General features: G+C 37.3%; 1 protein-coding gene across 2 annotated transcripts; it reads left to right on the forward strand.

The window, feature by feature from the left end:
* Positions 1 to 510: 510 nt before the first annotated feature.
* On the forward strand, positions 511 to 21,755 carry LRRCC1 (leucine rich repeat and coiled-coil centrosomal protein 1). 2 transcript variants are annotated; one of them, XM_051611462.1, is made up of 19 exons: positions 511 to 623; positions 786 to 991; positions 1,327 to 1,392; positions 2,169 to 2,336; positions 3,923 to 4,092; positions 4,193 to 4,393; positions 5,027 to 5,226; positions 6,229 to 6,415; positions 6,739 to 6,887; positions 8,028 to 8,232; positions 10,826 to 10,965; positions 12,129 to 12,330; positions 13,298 to 13,483; positions 14,693 to 14,867; positions 15,618 to 15,781; positions 16,552 to 16,760; positions 16,944 to 17,081; positions 20,856 to 20,991; positions 21,533 to 21,755. In XM_051611462.1, exons 1-19 carry the CDS (start codon positions 565 to 567, stop codon positions 21,653 to 21,655), a joined length of 3,084 nt encoding a protein of 1,027 aa, XP_051467422.1. In that variant the 5' UTR covers positions 511 to 564; the 3' UTR covers positions 21,656 to 21,755. The 2 variants fall into 2 exon arrangements, with proteins under 2 accessions (XP_051467422.1, XP_051467423.1); XM_051611463.1 differs by lacking the exon at positions 13,298 to 13,483.
* The last annotated feature ends 340 nt before the right edge of the window (positions 21,756 to 22,095 follow it).

Here is a 22,095-nt window from a genome sequence, read left to right on the forward strand (position 1 = left end):
CACCAAACTTGTTATAGAACCGCATTTTACTACAAGTCTTAAGCTTCTATTTTATTTTAATTTTTTCCCCACCGCGCACAAACAGAGGGGTGGCTGCCCCAGATTTCAGCACGCCGGCCGGGAGCAGCCAGGCCCACCACCAAGCAGGGCTGGAAAGCGCCTCTCCCTCGGTGGCTGTGTGGCCGCGCCGAGGGCAGGCATGCCAGACCCAGCGGCGGGCCTCGGGCCACGACGGACCGAACTCTTAACGCTGCATCAACCCTAAAAAACAAACAACAAAACCCGCAGCCCCCGAGCCCGGCCCCCAGGCCAGGCGAGGCGATCCGAGCGCAGCGCAGCCCCCACCGCCCCGCCCCGCCCGGCGCCGGGCGGCAGCGGCCTCGCGGGGCGCTCTGCGCATGCGCCAGAGGCCCCGCCCCGCCGGGAGGCGGGAGGGAAAGCCGGGAGGAGGCGCTTTGCGACAGGGCTTTGCGTCTGCGCCGTAAAGTGCGGGGCGCCGCCGTTGCGGGGAGAGGCAAGTTTGAAGAGCGGCCCGGGCGGGGCTGGTGCCGGCGGCCCGGGGCGATGGCGGGGGAGCGGGCTGTCCCCGGGGAGCTCAGCCTCATGGATAAGGGACTGAGGAGGTGAGGAGGGGCTGGGGCCTCCGGCGCAGCTGGCGCGGGAAGCTGGGCTTCGGAGGTGCGGGGAGGCTGTGACGGGGCGCTTGGGGCCCGGGCGGTAGTTGCTGGGTGGAGTGGCCTGGGAATGAAGCTGTCCGGCTGATGGCGGGTGCCTCTCCTTGGCAGCTTGCTGGATGTCTCCCTCAGCTCGAACCTGCACACGCTCAACGTGCACTGTAACCGCATCGCCAGAATCGAAGGGCTCAGCCACCTCCGGAATCTGCAGCACTTGGATCTGTCATCAAACCAAATCCACCGGATCGAGGGGCTGAGTTCCCTGGCTAATCTGCGCACCCTGAGCTTATCCTGTAACCTGATAACGAAAGTGGAGGGTCTGAAATATCTGTTTCTGTTCATTTAGCGACTTAGGAAGCTTTTCTAACAGTTGTGTTAAATCTTGCCTCTGGAAAGCATGCATATAATCAAGGTTATAGGATATAAATATGAGATACTAGCCATGTTATTTTGTAAATTAAAAAATTGTATAGTATCTGTAAGCTTTATCATAGCAAAGTTCGTTAATATGGAAAGAAAAACTTATTCCAAGAAACTAATCATAATATTAAGTTATGAGTTTGAAAGACTTACTTTGCAAGTTTTGTCATGATGGAAGCAGAGCATTCTTCTGAAAATCCTAGTGTTTCTTTTTTTTTTTCCATTTTTTTAGGACTGGAAAAACTCTTTAATTTAACTATTCTGAATTTGTCATACAATCACATACATGATCTCTCTGGTAAGTGGCTTTGGCATGATCAGGGCAATAAAAAGCATTTACCTCACTTTAATTTTTAAAAACTTGACCAAATCTGTTTATAGAAGTTTCTGGTGGTTTAGCCAATTGACTGAGTAATGCTGCTAGAGGTGGTAATTACTGCTACTCTCAGCTTTCATGTTTGTAACACCAAGGGTTGTTCTGAACTGGAATTTATTCTTCTGTACTTATCGAGGCTAAGCTTGTTCACAAAGTAGTATGGTAATTGTTTTAAACTTATTTCCAAAATGAAAAATACAGTAGTCTCAGAAGATATTTCCAGAAGAGTCACATCTTTCCTTTTTATAGGGCAAAACTGTAATCTTGCTTATGATATGGATGCCTTCTACTTGTTTTGTTAAAAAGGTAAATTGTTGCTTCTAACTAAGATTTTAAGCTACAGAATCAAGGGAGTTTGTAACAGGAAATTAAAAATAACATTGGTAACTTTTTTTTTTTTTAATATGCTGAGGTATAAAAAGGAACTTCAAGCAAAATATGTATTTTTACATGCTTCTTCAAAGAAACACTAGTTTCTAACTGTTACCTCTAGTAACTAGCTTAAGTGTTATACATTGTTGTAGTCTACTGTAGATAATTAATATACATAGACAGGGATATGGAACAGAAGTTACCTCATTTCCAGGTATGATACATGATTTACTAAGTATATTTCAAACAGATGCCATTTGACCTAGAGCCAATTGTTTAGGATCATAACAGAAATAATTATTTTGTGTTTTTTCTCAAACTTTCAGGACTGCGGTGCCTTCATGGAACCAGTCATAAGATTAGCCACATTGACCTTCACAGCAATTGTGTAAATGATATTAACCATTTACTTTGGTGCACAAAGGGGCTGCACTGTTTGACAAATCTGACACTGGAAAAAAATGGAAAGGCCAATCCAGTTTGTCACAGAGCAGGTATGGATCTCATGTTAGGTAGATAGTTCGTGATTTTTTGGTTAGGGATTTCCCTTAAGCTCTCAGCCATGTTCTGAAGCTTGCAAATTCATTCATAAACTGGCCAGCCTGCAGAAGTCTAAATTCTGTCAGAATCTGTTTTCCACTGAGAAATCTTACTCTCCACTGTCACCCACCACCCTGTGCATGTGCTCAGAATTGTAGCTTGTATGCTTTGATAAGGCTCAACTTTTCACATACTACTTTAGATTAAGGCAGGAGATGGACAAATTGTGGTGCCAAGAGAAAGCATTGCAGAAATGGGAGGAAGTATCATAAGATTGGAGGGTGGAGAATTTGAAGAATGTATGTGAAAATATTGTGTTAAAAAGAGGGCAGGCATTGGAAGGAGATGGTCTTCTACTGATAGAGGCAACAAAAGGAGGATAAGTAAGAAGCACTATAAGCTTTTCCTCCTTTTCCCACCGCTTCATTAAGCGGTGGCAGACTAAGATGCTCTGCAGTAATAAGCGTTTTCATCAAAATAGTAGGCAGGAGTTTCACTAAGCAGCGTGGAGACAAGTTGGAGGAATATGTGTGGGTACATAATTTTCAGTTGTGTTGCCTAGAGCTTCTGGTTTGGGGGTAGGTTTTTTGTGTCCTTTAAATGTTACAGCCTGTGTTTAAAATGTGGTGCAGGTTTTGTTTGTTTGCGTATGAGAGGAGAAAATCTCTTAAAGGAAGGCGGAAGTGGAGGATTGATACTTTTGGGACAGCTCAAAGATAATTTTGGAAGTATTTAAATGTCAGTCTGTGACTCTTCATGCTTCCTAAAATACTTAAACTCTGAAAATTCCATTGCCAACTACAAAGAGTAGGATAGTAGGAATTACAATAATACATTCTCATGGTATGGTTGTTATTTGGTAACTGATAAGAGATATGTGTAGAAGTTTTAGAAAGAAAGATCAGAAATAATAGAGGGAAGTCAAATAAGGCCTTAGATAGTGTTTTCAAAATCACATGTGAACATGTTTTACAAATGCATTGAGGCACCACAAAAGCAGAAACAAGACTATTAAAGCTATTGGGCAGCTTAGAAAATTTGACTAGTTTTCTTCTGTGTTTACACACGTCTTTGAATCTACCTCTTTGGTGGCACTTTCAAAAGTAACTGCAACATTTAGGTAATTTAAATAAACTTCAATGCCTTGCCATTTCATAATGCCTTATTTCACTGATTAAGAAAAGATGAAGTTGCCTAAGCCCTTTCAGAACTTGCGTTTCCGTTATGTTTGCCTATCCTGGAGTGTGATACAACTGTTCTGCTGCAGTAGGGGCTGATATTAAAAGGTTGCCTGTGCAAATGCAGTGTGATTGATGATGATGGTGGGGAAATCCCAGTGTAGATCAGCACTAGGCAGGTAGCTTCCCATTTTGTTTGTTTTGTGATGATGTCTGTTGTCTTATGGGTGTGGAAGGGTGAGACACTTGTAGGTAACTTGCCAAAAATGCAGCAAATAATTTAAGATTGCAAGGTACATAAAATACACTAGATATATCTTTTGGAGGGTTAATTTCAATTAAAATGTGTTCTTTTCCTTAAGGTTATAGAGAAACTGTTCTTCAGACATTGCCCCAGCTAACAATTCTAGATGGAAGAAACACTTCTGAGGAAACAGTAGAGCCAGCAGAAGAAAACCGTTCAGATCTACAATGTTTAGAAGACACTCTGGGCTGTTTGGTTTCATCTGGGTGCCCCTCATCCAGAGACCAGGTGCCATAGTTCTTGTGTACTGATTTTAAAAGTGACTCATTTTATTTTTATGTTGCCTGCAGCTCATTAATGTCACGAAGTTTGTCTTTCCTTTTAATAGAACTATGTTACATTACCAGTGGTGACACCACATATTGACCAGGCCTTGGCTCATTTTCGCCAGCGTACAAAAATACCAGTTCAAAGCTCCTCTACAGAGCTTGGCTCGTCTTCAGAACCAGAGAAGGCTGAACTTGATAAAATATTCAACGAGATAAGAATTAAAAAAATGGAAGATCAAATTTCACAGATACTGCAAAAGGTAATTTATTTTTTTTCCTGTGATTGCACAGCAAGTTTTGTTTCTAAAATCAGGTGTTCCTCTTGATAATGCAGGAGTTTGCTGGGAGAGACTGCGTTATTTCTACACGTATGTATGTACTGACTTCATACTAAGTATATACTTCAAAATACTAAATATACTTCAGAATAAGTATATTTAATTATTTTTAAAAACTGGGAATAAAATAAAAACTAGTATTTACATAGGAAGATTGCACTTTATTACAAAAGTTTTTGTGATTCAAATAAAAAACAGAGTTCTTGTTCTATATACTATCTCATCATATTACATTTGATAGAAAATTGTTCTGTTTTTCACTCTGAAGCTATCAATAGATGTAACTGAATCAAAGTAAAATATGAAATGGAGTAGAATACCTGAATTACAGTGTTGGTGAAAATTAATTTTTACCAAGTAATAGATCAAGCTCTTCTGATATGTTTGTTAGGTGTGTTTTTGTAACAGTTTGTGTCTATCCTGCGTGTTTGCAGGGCTTTTTTGTTTTCAAGTGCTGTATTTGTTTTACTTTTTGCTCCAATAAGTGTTAGAAATTAACCAATTAGAAATTGGCTAAGAAGAAAATATATAGATAAAACTTCTATCTGTTCTTAGGTATCTAATACCTCAAGACAGGAAGCTCCTCCAAATTTTCTTAAAGCCAAAAGAGACACAGATCCAACTTCTGAGAGTGAAAATGACAGTGGGAAAGAGAACAGAAAGGTTGTGAAAAGAAGCAAGATCCCTACTTACCGTAGAACTACCTTATCTACTAGATGTCATGCAAATCATCTCAAGAAAAAAACAACTGACAGGTATTCCAATGTTTGCTATATAAAACCAAAATTAATTAAGCTGAATATTGTCAGAGTGAACATAGTTTGACTTGAAAAATTTTGCTGAAAGTGGTTGGTTGGGTAAATTAGCTCTGTTAATTATGCTTTAAAAATTATCATTATTGAGACTTCATAACAAATCTGTTGATTAGGAAAACAATTGTGTCAAGTTTTTATGGTGTTCCCCCTGCCCCCTAAAAATTAGAAATTTGTCAGCTGGATCTGCTCATAAGTGTTTAATATACAAGCTCCTTTTTTTTTTTTTTTTTTTTTTTTCCCCCTTTGAATCTTTTTTCATCCTTGTTTTCCTATGTTAGTCCTTTATGTATTGGCATGTCTTATTTTAAACTTTTTGAAGTTCACTCTTTAGTCATTTCCCTATATGAGCACTCTTTGTCTTCAGGCAAAAAGGAAATAGAATTGAAGATTCCAAAATAAACTCTTTCAGAATTCTAATAGCTTATATATTCATCTTTGGTTTAAGTTGTGGAGACAGAAGAAGTCTCCACAGACAAGAGAATTGAGTAAAATTAAAAAATAAAATATTTATGTTGTCAGAACAATGGTCAAGAATAAAACTGTCTGTAGTGTGTGATGAAACTGAGGATGCCATAGTGATTTGTTTGATTTATATAGTAATTATCAGAAGCTGTGATTGTACATTATATAAATTGGAATATATTGGTTTACTCAGCCACTGCAGCTCTACAGCTACTATACTTTTCTGAAATTGTTTCATACCCATGTGATCATAAGATGTTTTTCAGGTAGCATCTGCTAGTACTGGTTTTTTTACTACTGAAGATTTGAATTTTCTGTGTCTTATTATCTGCTTGCAATTTAATTCTCAGTGGTTTTGAATTCTGTCCAATTTAGTTTCTCCACAGAACTTTAAAATTCTGTCCCCTAAAAGTGTCTGAATCTCCTGTTACTGTTGAAACTGCTTGTTCTTAAGTATAGCTCAATGTCATGCTATTATAGGGAAGAGAAGAAGAGCTCCTCCAAGTGTCCACGCTCCAGTCAGAGAGACTCTCATCCCAATTCATCATCAGATACTCAAGATTTGGAAGTAGTGGGAAGAAAAGCTGAAATATTAACTGGAAGACAGAGCAATACAGAAAACATAGAAGAAATTAATTCAAATGCTACAGAGGAATCAACATACCGAGTATGTTTTGTAGCATCTCAAGTTAAATATCTCTTCACCTGAAGCCAAGCATGTGTCTCCTGGTGAAGCTTTAACACTGGATATACACAAATAATTGTGTGTAGATAGCATAAAAAAATAGTGGAGTTTTTGTAGTGTCAGCTGGAAGAGAATTTATTTTATTTCACTTTTATGGGAATTTTTGGCCTGGTTGCTTGTACTTTCCTCTGTCACCCATGAATTCCAGAAGGACAAAAAATCTTGTTTCTATAATTATTGTTTGTAATTTTTGGCTTCATTTGAATGTTTCCTAGTATGTTCATGCTTACCACATTCTTGCTAAGGTGCTAATCCAAGAACTGGATCAGGAGAAAGAAAGGAGGTGGAAAGCAGAGCAAGCAGAGAGGAAATTAATACAGCGTGTCCAAGAGCTACAGAAACATGCAAAAGAAGAGAAGAATATTCAGAGTATGGCTGTATACACTACTGACAGGTAGGAACAGAGTGCTGTGTTGTAAGAGTTTTGTTTGTTTTAATTCAAGACAATTCGGTTTATAGTCTGAAAAAATAAAAACAACTCTAATAAAATGATGCATCAAGAAGTAGTGATAGAATTTCTCTCTGTATTACCTAATAAAATTCCTTTCTGCAGCTCTATAGCTTTTTTCCTGTTCTTGTTTCACAACAGTATCAGTATATCACTTACCTCCATTTCTAGCCATTACTTTCCAAGCTATCAGTATCATAATTGTACTTTCTCTTTCAGCTCAACCTCTAGTAGCACTCTAATATTTTACTTTAAGTTTCCAATTCCCACTGTCCCTCTCCACCTATACATACAGCTGTCTGTTTTCCTGCACAGTGCAAAGAAGTTTCTGGCAGGCCATAGATGGCCAATAGACAGTATGTTGTGCAGGTCAGGTGTAGCATATCTTTGTATAGACTGCTACCATCATCCTTATAAGTTCTGAGCAGTGTTCTTTTTTCAAAAGTTCTCCGTTCTAGCAAAGCGCTGTTTGTTGTCAGCTGATTGGTGAAGTCTACTCTGTTTGTCTTTTTCTTAACTGCATTGTGTTTCTCAAAGATGCATTTTCTTTCTTGTGAGGAAGAAGCACGACAAGTGCTTCCTGAGTTACCATCCGTAACTCTGATTATTACCCCTCTACCTTTTTTTTTTGTTTTAGGTTCACTTCCCACCTTTATTTGTTACCATCTTGGATAAGAGGCTTGTTATGTTTCTTTTCTTTTGAGTTAGATCTTATAGAAAAAATATTGAAGTATGTAAAGATATTTCAGACTTTTCTGAAGAAAGTTATTAAAATACAAATGAATATATTTTCAACTTTTATATAAAAGCAAAATTATACTAGAATATAATTTCCTGAAAGACCTACCTATGAGGCTGTCTCCAGCATAGTTTCTTTTAAAATTAATCTCCATGTAGTAATGCTACACATGACTTCATGAATACTTTACATCTTTTAAGAAATTTTACATGACAATGCTGTAAATACTAAAACTTGGGAAAGAACAAGATATGGTGCTACAACACTTAATGTCTTTTCTCAAAATATTTTGCATAAAACTAAACACTAAAATATTTGTAATACAACTTCATTGTGTTTATTCTCAGGTTAAAGGAATTGATATTGAAAGAGAGAGATGCTAAAGCAAGACTGCAAGCAGATGTCCAACAGTTGAAAGATGAAATTGAAAAACTTAGTAATGAGTTAAATCAGGCAAGAAGTAGAGAAGCGGAACATCAGAAGGCCATGCAAGCTTTAGAAGAAACACTATCCAAAATGGAGACACAGAGATTACAGCAACGAACAATAGAGGTAAATATTTTTGCCAAGTAAATAATGCAATGGCAACAGAATGGCCACAGTAGTCCTAGATACTAAGAAACACTATATTTTACAAGCCTTAAGTCTGGGTTTTCCACAACAAAAACTGATGCCTCTTTCCTACATCATAGGAGTTAATAACAGGTACCCATTTTAATTGTCCATTAACGTATTTTACAAATAGAATTATGTCATGTGATGTGGCCTTAAGATAAAGGAGAACAAGTCCTGTGTACTTAACACTGATAATTGGTGTTTTCTGAGAATAGACAGTAACAAAGACAAGATTTTTAAATTGTTGCTGGAATCAATAAAGATCTTACTAGCAGGATGGAAATCTGGTCGTTCAGTTTGGTTTGCTGATCTGAAGAATTAGATGCTTTTAATAGCAATTACTGTGTTGTTCTGGTTGCAGAAAACTTACTTTAAAGATTCTGGTTGTTCAGGGTTTCTCATTTGCTTGGAATTTTTTTGTTTTGTTTTTACAGCTGGAGAAGATGATAATGCTGTTGTTGTCAGAGGCACTTGATTCAGTATACAAATACCTAAGATCAAAATGCTGGACCATATACTGCCACTATTTCTGAGTGAATAATTTACTGGTGGATTTTCAGTGGTCAAATGCCCCATCCTCCAATATCTCTTCCTATTGTTTGATTTACATTCCTTTATCAGCCCATATCTGAGTCACTGAATGCATCTACTTAAGAAATTGAATCCTAAAATATCCATCCTGAAAAGTCCCTGAACTACTAGTGTGGTATTCTAGGATGTGCTGTCTCTTAGATACCCTGAAAGAAAACAGAATCAGGAGTGTGCTGACAGCCAGACACAAGTGCCATTCAAGTTACGGATCAGCCACCTCTGCTTTAGGATCCTGTTCAGACACTTGAGTGGCTCTTCCATTTTCTTCCTTACCTCTGAATACTGTGGAGCTGTTAGGGATCTAAAAGTGACCTTCAGTTTAGATCATGTTGAAAATACTGATTTTAGTGATTTAGAGACTGTTTTGTGGTTTTTTTGGTGGTGTTGTTTTTTTTTTTCTTTTTCCTGTAAGAAAGGAAATACCTTACTGGTATATAAGGTTGTTTTTATTTTTCCTTTGAGTTTGTGGAAATAAGTAATCTCTTCATAGCAGTAGCATTCTCTTTATTAAATGTAAAAATTTAAGGGAAGGTCTTTATTCCTATCTTTAAGGTCCTGAAGCAAATACTCATAATTATATTTCAAGGAGTAGTCACGATGCTCTAGAAACTAACTTCTCTTTTTGAATGTTCAGATTTAATATCCTTTTGGCCTATTTTATCAACTGTAAGAATAACAAATTCTATAATATTTCATGGAGTTTTTTCATAGTACACATTGGCAGTTAACTTAAGTGGTAAATCTGGATTACATTAGGTAGTCACCGTATGAGGATTACAATCAATATTACTAAATTACATCTCTAAGAGAATCAGGATACATGTAGATCATGAGGACTCGGCTTCATACTCAAGCCTGACAAATGATTTTCATACAACTGATGTTACTGTATGAACCTTAGGTACCTCTGGCATTCTCAAGCCAGAACTCATAATGTGCAGCAGCACTTAAAATCTTTAAGGGATGTTGCAGGAGATGATAAACATTGGCATCAATGCTTTATTGGTCAGTGCACGACATTCCATAAAGCTGTTCCTTATTTTTTTTTTCACTTTTATTGATCAAAAATCAAGTTGAAGGAACAGTTGTGATGGAATTTGGAAAGAAAACAGATTTGGGATTGCTGTTTCTATTCTAACTTGCAGCCTTTGGAATTGTCTGGGTTACCATTTCATGAGTAATTTAATTTTTTTTAATAACTTTTTAAGATTTTTCTATTTGTCAACTCAGAAAAATACAGCTTTGTATGTAAAAGGATTAAGATTAAAAATTGTTTTTTCTCATGAAGGCTTACGTCAAATTCAAAAAGTGAAGTCTGCCACCTGCTGTTTATACTCATTCTCCATTTTTCATAAAATCATTAGAGAGCAGCTCTGCTCAGCAACTTTAAACTGCAGAGCTCAGAAAGATCCATATTTTTGTAACCAAACTGTTTTTAAAAAATGATGTTGAAGTAATCTAAAAAGCTTCTGTTTGAAACCAATGCAAATATTACAAGAGTTTGTGATTGAGGACGTCATTCTTCCAATAGGCCTGTCCCATTTCTGATGGACCCTGTCAAGTTCTCTATTAATTAAGTAAATGTTCATGGTTCTTCGTGAACATTCCAGTTTTTGGTGGTTGTAGTAAGTTAAGCTAAGACTTAATTCTAAACATCTGGTCTTAAATTTCTGCAAGTGTAGCAAAATAAAGTTTCTAAAAAAAAACCAACAGCAACAAAAAAACACCAAAACTGCCTTTGTCGTGGGCTAGGTGATACAACAAAATTATTTGTGAATAATGCTGATAGTTGTGGAGTATTTTGTAAACATAATGGCCTAGGCAGAAATGTATCAAACTATAATAAAGCACCTGTTCCTTTGTGTTCTAGTATAAGACATGAAGAATAGATCAGAGTTTTAAGAAAATCTTTCTCCTCTTTTTTATAAATTCTACTCAGATGAAACAGGTGCAAGAAGCAGAGCTTAAAGCATCTGCGAATGAAAGAGAAGTACAGTTACTTCGAATATCCTTTCGACAACAGAAGGAGAAAGTAAAACAACTACATGAACTTCTTGTATTAAGAGAGCAAGAGCAAAGGTATGGGGTCTTCTGTTTTGTTTTTGTTTTTTTAATAGTTAATAGAGATGCTAGTGTTGCAAATGTGTATCCTGCCAAGTGTGGGTGTGGTTTTGTTAGTGTTTTGGGGTTTTTTTAATGAAAGAGTTGTTCTTTGTAAAGATGTAGATGTCTTCCTACCAGTCTTCTTGATCATTTAAGAGTATTTTCATCTCTTGCAGATTCCCAATTCACAGGCCCATGTAGACAACCATGTTCTTCACTTGATAGATTCTTGTCTTATTATGTGGCTGAACTTTTTATTTTAAATACTTCATCTTAAATCCAGGAATTAATAATATAAAAATAAAAACTCACTTCAATTCTTGTCTGAAGGTCTGTGTATACTACAGTAATAGCAAATATTCCAAAAAGTAGTCAGCTTCTACAGTATTGTGCTTTAGCGTGGGTGAGGGGTTGGTTGATCGTCTATTTTCCTCATGCCTCTCAAAATTTCCTTTTTTGTGGAAAATACTTGAACATAAGTTCTATGCTGTTTAACTAATACAGTCAAATATGGGTACAAGCTGGTTACACTTGCTAAATTTTACAAGGATAAATGTATTCAAATACCAAGATAACTGGAGGTTTAGATGGGAAAAATCTTTTAGCTGTTAGCTTAAAGCAGGTGAACAGAATAGTCTTAAAGTATGGGGTATTTTTGCTTCAACATTCTTTTATAGGGATGCTTCCAGACAGGACAGAGATTTGTCCTGGAACCCTTTAGGTTCCCATTACTGCTGCTCTTCAGGTTTTGAGGAACACTGGGTGAGGGTGAAAAGAATGACTGCGAAAGAGGGTATCTGGCTGAACAGTGCTTTTCCTGATTCCCATACCTCTTCCAGGTCTTTGTTGACAGCAAAGCAAACAAATGCTCACTAACAGCCAAAGAGCAACTGAATAATTTCTACAGAAGTTTGAATTCAAAATAAGGTTATTCCTTTGGGTGTTTTAACAGAAGTCAACACACTTTTCTTCATCCTAGGACCAGTGTCACAGAAGACTGAAATCTGTTCATGAAACCAAGGAATTTATCCCATTTGTTATGTAATTTATTATCCTTTTTAAGAAATACAAAGGAAACAAATTGTAATGGCATTATGAGATACTGCAGTTCTTTTCTCAAGTTTGTTTGGCAACTTTAGGAAAGAACTTGAAACCCGAGTTGCTTTAAATGGACCTGAGTTTCAAGATGCTTTGTCGAAAGCAGTGGCTAAAGAGGAGCAGAGACATGAACAGCATGTTGAAGAATTTCAGGAGAAAATTAATATGTTAAACCAGAAGTATACAGAGTTAGAAGATGAGTTTCGTTTAGCTTTAACTATTGAAGCAAAAAGATTTAAAGAGGTAAGAACATTTCGTCTCAGACTATGTGGAGTTGTAGTTCTCTTAATTATGTTGGGATTTTTTTGTGCATTTGGAGTTTTTTTTTGATCTTTAAGGTCTTTCCTACAAGGATTAATCTAAAAATACTGATGCAAAGATTTGAAATCTGAGTAATTACAACATAAAAAACAAATGTCAAGTCAGCAGTCAAAAAACCCCAGTATTTTTGTTCATAAGTAAATGTTTACCAAAAGAAATTAGAAGAAACTTCTAGCTGGTGGTATTCATTTATTTTCAAAGATGTTGACCGTCTGTTAGAATATATTCAGTTATATGGTTACATCTACACTTGTGTATTTAGTAAAAGTTTCCTATTGTTTAACTTTTCAAAATTGAATTTTGGATATGCATTTTGAAATGGAAATTGAAAACTTGCATACTGCATTCCTTAAATAACATAGAATGTGAACACTAGCCATAGAAATAAATTAATTTAAATAAAAATTCAAATGCTTCCCCTTCACTTAAGCTTGTTTTTCTTAAATGGGTTGGATACGTGAGAGAAAAGGTGAAAGAAAAAACAGTTTTTTCATGCTTCAAATCTTTCGCTTGCAAGGGAAAAAAAATAAGGAATTAATTCTAAGTTCTTCTTTCCAGATTTTAAAGTTAATGTTAACAAATTAAAACAAGGCAGTGTTTTCATTTACCAAACTATAGTTTTTCTGTTCTGCTTCCCAGTAATTATTTTTTTCCCCAGGCTTTGGTTTTGGATTTTTTACAAATTTGTTGCTGAGCAGAACCAGTTTTTTTAGTTTCTACCAACAAACTGGTAGAAAACCAGTTTCCAGTGTTAACTAATTTCACACATATTTGATGAACTTCTAATTATTCTTTTATTTGAAACTCAAATGTCATTTGTATGTATGTATACACACATTTTCCAAAACTTTGCAATTTTTCAAGTAGTCTTATCTTATAAAACTTAAAGGTAAAAGAGGATTATGAAAATGTTGCTGCTGATCTATTTGAACATAAACGAGCTCTCTTTGAGTTCCAACAAAAGGAAAAAGAGATGACAAGTCTGATCCAAGACCTGACCAATATAGTGAAAGAACAGAAAGCAAAGATCGCAGAATTAACAAAATCAAATGAAGAAGTGACAGCAAACCTAAAGGTACTTGTTTCAAAACATTTCAACCACATATATGATTTTTTGGTAATATTTTATCCAAAATACTAACAATTCTACACAAGGTAGAATGAAAGATGCGTGTTTCCTGTTCCACTAAAACCTAGCACTCCACATCAGCCTTTATTCTTGCATCTTGCACTTCTGTTTCTCACAAACAGTGAGATAGTAAAACAGATAAAAAACCAGTAAAATCTGGACTCATTCATGGCTTCAGAAGTGCACTCTTGCCTTGTGAGCACCAGCAGTTTGGGTATAATCAAGTGGTCACTCTAAAATGAGATTTATAGAGAGTCAGGGGTATTAAAGTAATGAATATGGTTCTGTAGTGGTCACTGCATGTGAAATAAAAATAAAATTGCAGAAATCAAGTGTGCACTTCTTAGCAGCTTCGTATCTTCAAGAGTTGCATAAAATTAGAAGTATTAGTTATTATCTGCTAATTGTCTAATTTTAATGTTAAATACTGTGGGCACAGTTACTTTATCTTCCACTACTGATTACCATATGATAACATGTATTACTACGTTGTCCATAAAAACTCCTAAAAATCTTAGGAACTATTAAACTGTTGTGTGATACACTCCATCTTTATGTTAAAACATCTGTGCAGCACAACCCCTGCACATCTGTTTCTAACCTCCTCCCTGCGTGTCGCTGTTGAGGTGTCCAAACATCGTCACGATACAGGATAGGATTCTGCCAGTTAGTGGTGTTGCTAAAATTAAAAATAGCTATATTAAATAGCTGTAATCTGTAAAACAAATAGTAGCCTGCACAACTGAAGGTAACTTTTTGTCATGGGAACTGGAAGTTCATTCCAGCCTTGGTATGTTTTCTTTTTATTTAGTTTCGATATCTGAACCTGACTTTCTCTTTTTTTGACTTGTGATTTATAATTCTGAACAGATTTTTATAATGCCTTTGAGAAGGTGGCTATTTAGAAATAAGCTTTATTGTTTTCTGGGATTGAAGTTTGAGTATTTGAAGTAAACACTTGTTTCACTACTGGTAAGAAATGCATATCTATATATACATATAGATATATATCCTGTATGCAAGCAGAATATTCCTCATGGACTTAATTGGCTGTATATCAGTGTTACTTTCCTAGCTGATAAGTCTTTATTTGACATCTTGAATACCTGTTTTAAAGGATCTTGCTGTCTTTTTTTCTAATGTTCTTTCATACAGTGTCAAACTGCAGAACTTAAAACTGTGATGGAGGAGGACAAACAGAAGGCTGTTCAAGTTGAACTTCTGAAAAAGGAAAATGGAAAACTTATTTCTCAGCTGACAGCCCAGGAATCTGTGATTGAGGGGTTAAAAATGGAAAGAAAAATATGGGGGCAAGAGTTGGCACAACAGGGTAATTTTTTTATTATTTTTTTTTTCCAGAAAAAATGGTGGAATTCAATGTCATACCTTTAAAATAAGCACTGCAATATGGTTTGTAATCATTGCAGGGTCTCTGGATGCCTTGTTGATCCTAGCCAGTTGTAAAGATAATGTGCAAAAATAGATTTCTTATATTGTTATATGCAGGCCATTATAGGAACTATAACAGCAGCTGTGGGAGTCAGCTGTTAAATACAGTTTTATCTGTTTCGCCAACGTGTCAACGTACCATAATGTTATGCGAAGAATTTTAAATATGAATCTAGGGAAACTAGGGTTTGTAAACAGTGGTAGGTAGTGCTACTTCTCTATCAGATAAGTCTAATGTGAAAATTTTAGTAGGTATCGTTAGAGGGGAAAAAAAAAAGTTAAATACCGGGTGAAAAAAAGCTGGAGCTTTTTTAATTTTTCCGTGATGCATATGACTCAGCACCAGGTTGTGGGTTCTTTGAGATTGGCTTGGTCTGTAAGAATTACTGTTGACTTCTCTGATAGAAGTTTTCAAAAGATAAAATACAGAAATACAGGCCTTCATTTCTACATTTTCTCTTAAGTGTTACCTACTTACAGATGAAAGCCCTACAGGGTTTCTAGTGGGCAAAGCAGTCATGTTTAGTTTCTAAGGTGTTTCTTTCCTCCCACTTCCCCCCCCCCTAACATTATACTCCTTGAAGCCATATGTAAAATGAGTGCTGTATTGTGACTATCCTGTTTTATTTAGGAGCTCATCTTGCTCAAGATCGGGGAAAACTGGAGGCGAAAATTGAAGTTTTAACAAGTGAGACTGAGATGTTAAAAAAGCAAAAGGAACAGGACAGTGATACTATAAAAATTAAAAACAAAATAGTGGATGATCAGACAGAAACAATTAGGAGATTAAAAGAAGTAAGTGCCATGTCTGAAAGTTTGTGTGCTTACCGTGAAAGTTATTGTAAAAGCAGAAATGAAAGCAGTGAAAGCTGGCTCTGCACTCCTAGTTTCACCAGGTTGGAAAACACAATCAGTGGCAACTGATTTTATGGACAGCAGAAGAGAGCCTTGTGATAACTAGATGTACAGAGATGCTACTTCAGTTCTCTCATTGAAGCATATTTATGTGAAGACTTCATTCTCCTTGCCTTACCTCAAGTTATTCTTGGTAATGACTTTGAGAGAGGAAGAACAGTTCACGTTTATTTTACAATGTGAATACTCTTTACTCTGGTCTTGTACATCAGTATTTTGATAGCAGAGCTACTGTGTTTCTTACTATTAATTTCATTCATCTCATTAAGACTTAAGACTTTAGCTTATTAATCAGAGAAAAGTTTTATGTCAGTCAAGTTTAGATGCATTACTCATTGAACTGCATAGTCAGAATGTGAGCTCAGTGTTTTGTTTGTAGAGTAAGTTGTATTATGTTTCTAAGTAACTTTTTTCTTAACTTGCTTTGCATTTCAAATTTGTTTTGGTGATTTATTTTTCGTAATTCTGACTTTTTCAGATTCTTTAACTGACTTTATTAAGTATTTTTTATAAATGATAAGGTTAGAAGAGTAAACTTACATGTCTGTCTCATCTTCATTCCAGCATACACTAAACAGATACTCTTTAGGGGTAACAATAAATTTCACTTGAAGGGAGTTTCTGTGTTCTAAAATACTTCTCTTCTAAAGGGCTTACAAGAAAAAGATAAACAAATCAGAAAGCAGCATGAAGAACATCGGGAAGCTCAGAAACTTTTACAGCTACAGTTGGATGAAAAAGTTGCTGAACTTGAAGAACTGATGGAAAAATTAGAAAGGCAAAATCAAAGAAAAGAGGAATTAAAGCAGCTGCTAGAAGAAAAAGAAGTAGAACTTGATGACATTAAGAATGCACACAGGTGATGCATAAGTGACAGTAATTCTTTAGGATAATAATACTATGCCACACTGCTGTGAAGTTGTTTTATGTTCAGAGAGTATGTGGTAACAGTTAAAACACACAGAAACTTGGAAAAATGGAAACTTTTTCCAGTTTCCTAAGGAGTGGTATCTACTACATTCATTGTGTGTTTTCTTTTCAGTGCACTGAAAAAGAAGTGGCAAGGTAAAGGAGATCTATTAAGCCAGCTGGAGGTGCAAGTTAAACAAATGAAGGAGAATTTTGATAGGAAAGAGAAGAAGCTGATTGAAGAGAGAAATAAGTGTCTTCAAACTCAGAGGTGAAAACCTTAATAGCTTATTTTGTGGCTGTTCAGGCACTCTAGAGTTGTACTGTTAGTAAGTATACAAAAATGTTCGATTATATGGTGAAAGAATGGATGAAACCTTTTCAAGTAGTTGGTGAGCCCAGCAGCTGCCAAGCTCTTTGTGCATAGAAGTCATTTTTGGGCTGGCCACTTGGGAGGAATATAGGACTGTTGTTAGAGGATGTAGGGAGGCAATAAAGAAAGCTAAGGTCTCATTGGAACTAAACCTTGCTAGTGAGGTCAAAGACAATAGAAAGGGCTTCTTCAAATACATTGCAGAGAGAATTAACACTAGAGGCAGTACAGGCCCACTGCTGAATGAGGTTGGTGCCCTGGTGACAGAGGATATAAAGAAGGCAGAGGTACTGAATGCCTTCTTTGCCTCTGTCTTTACTGCTGCAGACTCACACCAGGAGCTCCAGATCCCTAAAGCCCCAGAAGAAGTCAGGATGAAGGAGGAGTTTGCTTTTGTAGATGAGAAATGGGTTAGGGATCAGTTAAGCAATCTGGACATCCATAAATCAATGAGTCTGGATGGAATACATCCACAGGTGCTGAGGGAACTGGTGGAGGTCATTGCTAGGCCACTCTCCATCATCTTTGGTAAGCTGTGGGCAACAGGAGAGGTGCCTGAGGACTGGAGGACAGCGAATGTCACTCCAGTCTACAAGAAGGGCAAGAAGGAGGACCCGGGTAACTATGGACCACTCAGCCTCACCTCCATCCCTCGAAAGGTGATGAAACAACTTGTTCTTGGCACTATCTCTGGGCATATCAAGGATGAGGGGGTCATTAAGAGCAGTCAACATGGGTTTTACCAAGGGGAAGTCATGCTTGACCAACCTTATAGCCTTCTATGAAGAAGTAACTAGGTGGATAGATGATGGTAGGGCAGTAGATGTGGTTTATCTTGATTTCATTAAAGCATTTGACACCGTCTTCCACAGCATCCTCATAAATAAACTGAGGAAGCGTGCTCTTGATGGTCAGGTAGGGAGATGGATCATGCACTGGTTGAAATGAGGAAGTCAGAGAGTTGTGATCAATGGGACAGAATCTAGTTGGAGGTCTGTGACTAGTGGAGTCCCTCAGGGGTCGGTATTGGGACCGGGTTTGTTCAGTATTTTCATCAGTGACCTGGATGAGGGAACAGAGTGTGCCCTCAGCAAGTTTGCTGATGACACTAAACTGGGAGGAGTGGCTGACACACCAGAAGGCTGTGCTGCCATTCAGTGAGACCTAAACAGGCTGGAGAGTTGGGCAGGGAGAAACTTGATGAAATTCAACAAGGGCAAGTGTAGAGTCTTGCATCTGGGGAAGAACAACCCCATGTACCAGTACAGGTTGGGGACTGACCTGCTGGATACCAGTGTAGGAGAAAGGGACCTGGGGGTCCTGGTGGACAGGAGGATGACCATGAGCCAGCAATGTGCCCTTGTGGCCAAGAAGGCCAATGGCATCCTGGGGTAGATTAGAAAAGGTGTGGTTAGTGGGTTAAGAGAGGTTCTCCTCCCCCTCTATTCTGCCTTGTGAGGCCACATCTGGAATATTGTGTCCAGTTCTGGGCCCCTCAGTTCAAGAAGGACAGGGAAGTGCTTGAAAGAGTCCAGCACAGAGCCACAAACATGATGGAGTGGAACATCTCCCATATGAGGAAAGGCTGAGGGAGCTAGGCCTCTTTAGCTTGGAGAAGAGGAGACTGAGGGGTGACCTCATCAATGTTTACAAATATGTTAAGGGTGTCAGGAGGATGGAGCCAGGCTTTTTTCAGTGATGTCTAGTGATAGGACAAGGGGCAATGGGTGCAAACTGGAACACAGGAGGTTCCACGTAAACATCAGAAAAAACTTCTTTCCTGTGAGAGTGACAGAGCACTGGAACAGGCTGCCCAGAGAGGTTGTGGAGTCTCCTTTGCTGGAGACATTCAAAACCCGCCTGGACACATTCCTGTGTGATGTGCTCTAAGTGATCCTGCTCTGGCAGGGAGGTTGGACTACCTGATCTTTCAAGGTCCCTTCCAACCCCTAAGATGCTGTGATTTTTTTATTTTTTTTTTTTGTTATACAGGTGACTTACTTCATGGAACTAGCAGTCAATTACAGCATTCATCCTTTAAACTGCTTAGCTATGTTGCTATTTTCTTTGAAAATAATTGGATACTACATTGATTCCTCCCTAACAAGCCCATTCCAGCACAATGCTTTTGGTTTACCTCTGTGAGGAGACTCCACATCAGCCTTATGTGATAGGGATTCCAGATACAGTGATTACACGTGCTGGCTGGAGTCATGCAGTGAAGATGCTCGTACATGTTGAGGCACACTCAGAGGCTGTAGCAGGGCTTTCTTGAGCATGAGCCTGTCAGACTTCTACCTCATGATCAGGACAAATCAGCTGCAAATCACAGGTCAAGCCCAGCAACTGTGGTTGCCATTAGAGCTTACAGGAGTGGCCACAGTACTTGACTAACAGCTGTTCAGGATGATGAAAATACCTTGTGTGCAGCATAGGAAGTTGAGGACAGACCCTCAGTACTTATTTACAATCTAGTGTAAACATTAATAATAACAAATATTTCAGTCTGTGACAGACTGTTTTTAAGTGACCTGTCATTCTCTTCCCATACAAGTATCAACAGGTTTCTATTTTGTTATTCCTGTTCTACAGTCAGTATTTTTGAGCAGTTACTTGTAAATATGAGAAATAAATACAGAAGTAAATAGGAGAAGTAAATACAGAAATCAATACTCAACCCGAAAAATGGTCAGAGACTTAAATGATGTTTGGTTATTTCATAATGCATCTGGCATTGTGGAGAAGTATAGTAGACCTGCCTGTAATGAGCTTAGTTAGTATGATTTTTACTTTATGCTTTGGTCCCTTTCTTAAAAGTTAATAAGATTGCATATTTATCTCTCAGGGATAACCACACTTAATGAAGGAATAAGCTAGTATGACTAAGTGTATTTTTTTATTTACATTCTTAAATTAAACACTTTGATTAATTACACTTCCACTTATTTTAAGGAAGGTCATCTGATGAATAAATGAAAAATACCTTGATGGGCAAGCCTCATTTAAGAAAAGTAAACAAAAAACAACCTCAAAAAAACCCCACCAACCAACAAAAAAAATCCCAAAAAACTCAGTTGCCTCAAATAGTCAATACTACTAGGTTTTGGAATTGTTGGAAAAACAGTGGGGAAACTGGAATTTTGTCTGAAATAATTCTGTTTTGTTTCACAATTTTGGTATGAATTATTTGAATAGTGGAATAATTTGCTTTGCTTTCCATTGCTACATATTTCAAAATTATCCCCTGAAAGCAGAATGTCAAGCAAATGCTTCACTGCTGTGAAACAGACAGTTGTGTTTCTGTGAGACACAGGCTTACAGGCTGTGTTTGTAGGATTGCATAGTTCAGGCATTGACTTCTCAGGAAGCAAAAGCATGATAAGTAGATGTTTGAAAACAGGTGGCGTTGTTATCCACGTTGACAGTAGCAAAGCTGAATCTTTGTATTCTTTGCTAGTGATGAAATGCTTCTGCTGAGAGAAATGTCAGAAGCCCTAAACATGGTACGTAAAACTAGAAGACAAACTTGAGAAAACAGGAGATCTTCTGAAGCTAGATATGGAAATAATTGTTGTTGTGCCTGTATTGTTAAAACCTTATCAAAGGCAGAACTGGGCAAAGCAAAATACTTCAGTTGTTTGCAGGAGTGTGATTTATTTTATTATTTTTTAGGATTGCTGTGGAAAAGCTTCATGAAATGGATGATGCTTTTAGAAGACAATTGGAGTCGATGTTAGCAGCTCATCAGGAAGAAGTATTTCAACTGACAGCTGAAAAGGAGAAACAAATTGAAGCGGCAAATGAAAAAGTAATTTTAATTCTAAATTTATGTTCACTGTATTTGCATTCTTGTTCTATAGCTACTACAACAGGGTGCTCAGAAGTCACCCATTTATGTCTGGCTAATCTCTTGATGGACACAGCCCTGGTTTAGTATTAAATCTTTCAAATATCTCTAGAACTGTACCATCGTGAGGTTCTCTATTCAAGCAAAGTAACTTTCCATGCCATGTAGCTGTTAAAAGTCTATAACTAAACATTCCTTACCTATACAGGTAAGAATAATGTTGATTATGGCAGATAATTCACCTATGCCAGTGTTAAGAGTTACTGTTTCTGTCATATACTGCACTCTTCCAGAGTCTGATAACTGGTGCTTTTTCTGCACAGTAGGTATTTTGGGTCTGATACATCACTATCTCCCAGCACACTGCATCCCATGGCTTACTTAAGCATAAGCATATAACTCATGCATTGCTTGTCAGCATTAAAAATTGCCAGGATTTTAACAGTTTTAGGTGTACTAAGAAAAAGCAAGAATTGTATTTGGTCTCTCTGTGTTCTTTCAGGTTTACTGTGTTGAAGAAGAAATGCGGCAGCTTCTGCAGGAAATGGCAAACAATAAAAAGGCCATGGAAAATAAAATAAGGCGACTTACACATGCACTGAATGATATTCAGCAAGATCTTTGATTATCTGCACTAACAAGTGTATTATGGAAACTTGAGCAAACACTACAATGCACTTTTTCCCTTGTTTTTTGGATAATAAACATTGTGATATATTTTTACAGTTCAGGAATCAGGCTTAATTTTTTGCACTATAATTTCATAAAAATTCCAAGGGTTAGTAATAGCTATTAACTTTTTTTGTCAAAATGGGACAAAACACACCTCTAGATGACCAGGTTGATAGGAAGTTAGGAGTCAGTGTGTTTAGTAAAGAGAAAAGAAGGTACAAGCAAAGGCCCAAAGACAAGAGCTGGAAACTTCCCTCTATTTGAGTAAACACTATTGGAATGAGAGGTCCAAGAATTAACCTGAGAATAGAATCATAGAATGCAAGGTTGCAGTGGATCTCAAGGATCATCTGGTCCAACCTTTCTAAGTAGGAACATGGTTTACATGAGACA

Source organism: Apus apus, chromosome 2, assembly GCF_020740795.1.
Source record: "Apus apus isolate bApuApu2 chromosome 2, bApuApu2.pri.cur, whole genome shotgun sequence".
Classification (NCBI taxonomy): Eukaryota; Metazoa; Chordata; class Aves; order Apodiformes; family Apodidae; genus Apus; species Apus apus.

Bases quoted from the DNA above. Each gene is read 5' to 3' on its own strand.
- LRRCC1 (XM_051611462.1), top strand. From the start codon at position 565: ATGGCGGGGGAGCGGGCTGTCCCCGGGGAGCTCAGCCTCATGGATAAG. The intron at 1,393-2,168 runs GTAAGTGGCTTT...TCAAACTTTCAG, and splicing joins TCACATACATGATCTCTCTG to GACTGCGGTGCCTTCATGGA. The intron at 16,761-16,943 runs GTGATGCATAAG...TTTTCTTTTCAG, and splicing joins GACATTAAGAATGCACACAG to TGCACTGAAAAAGAAGTGGC.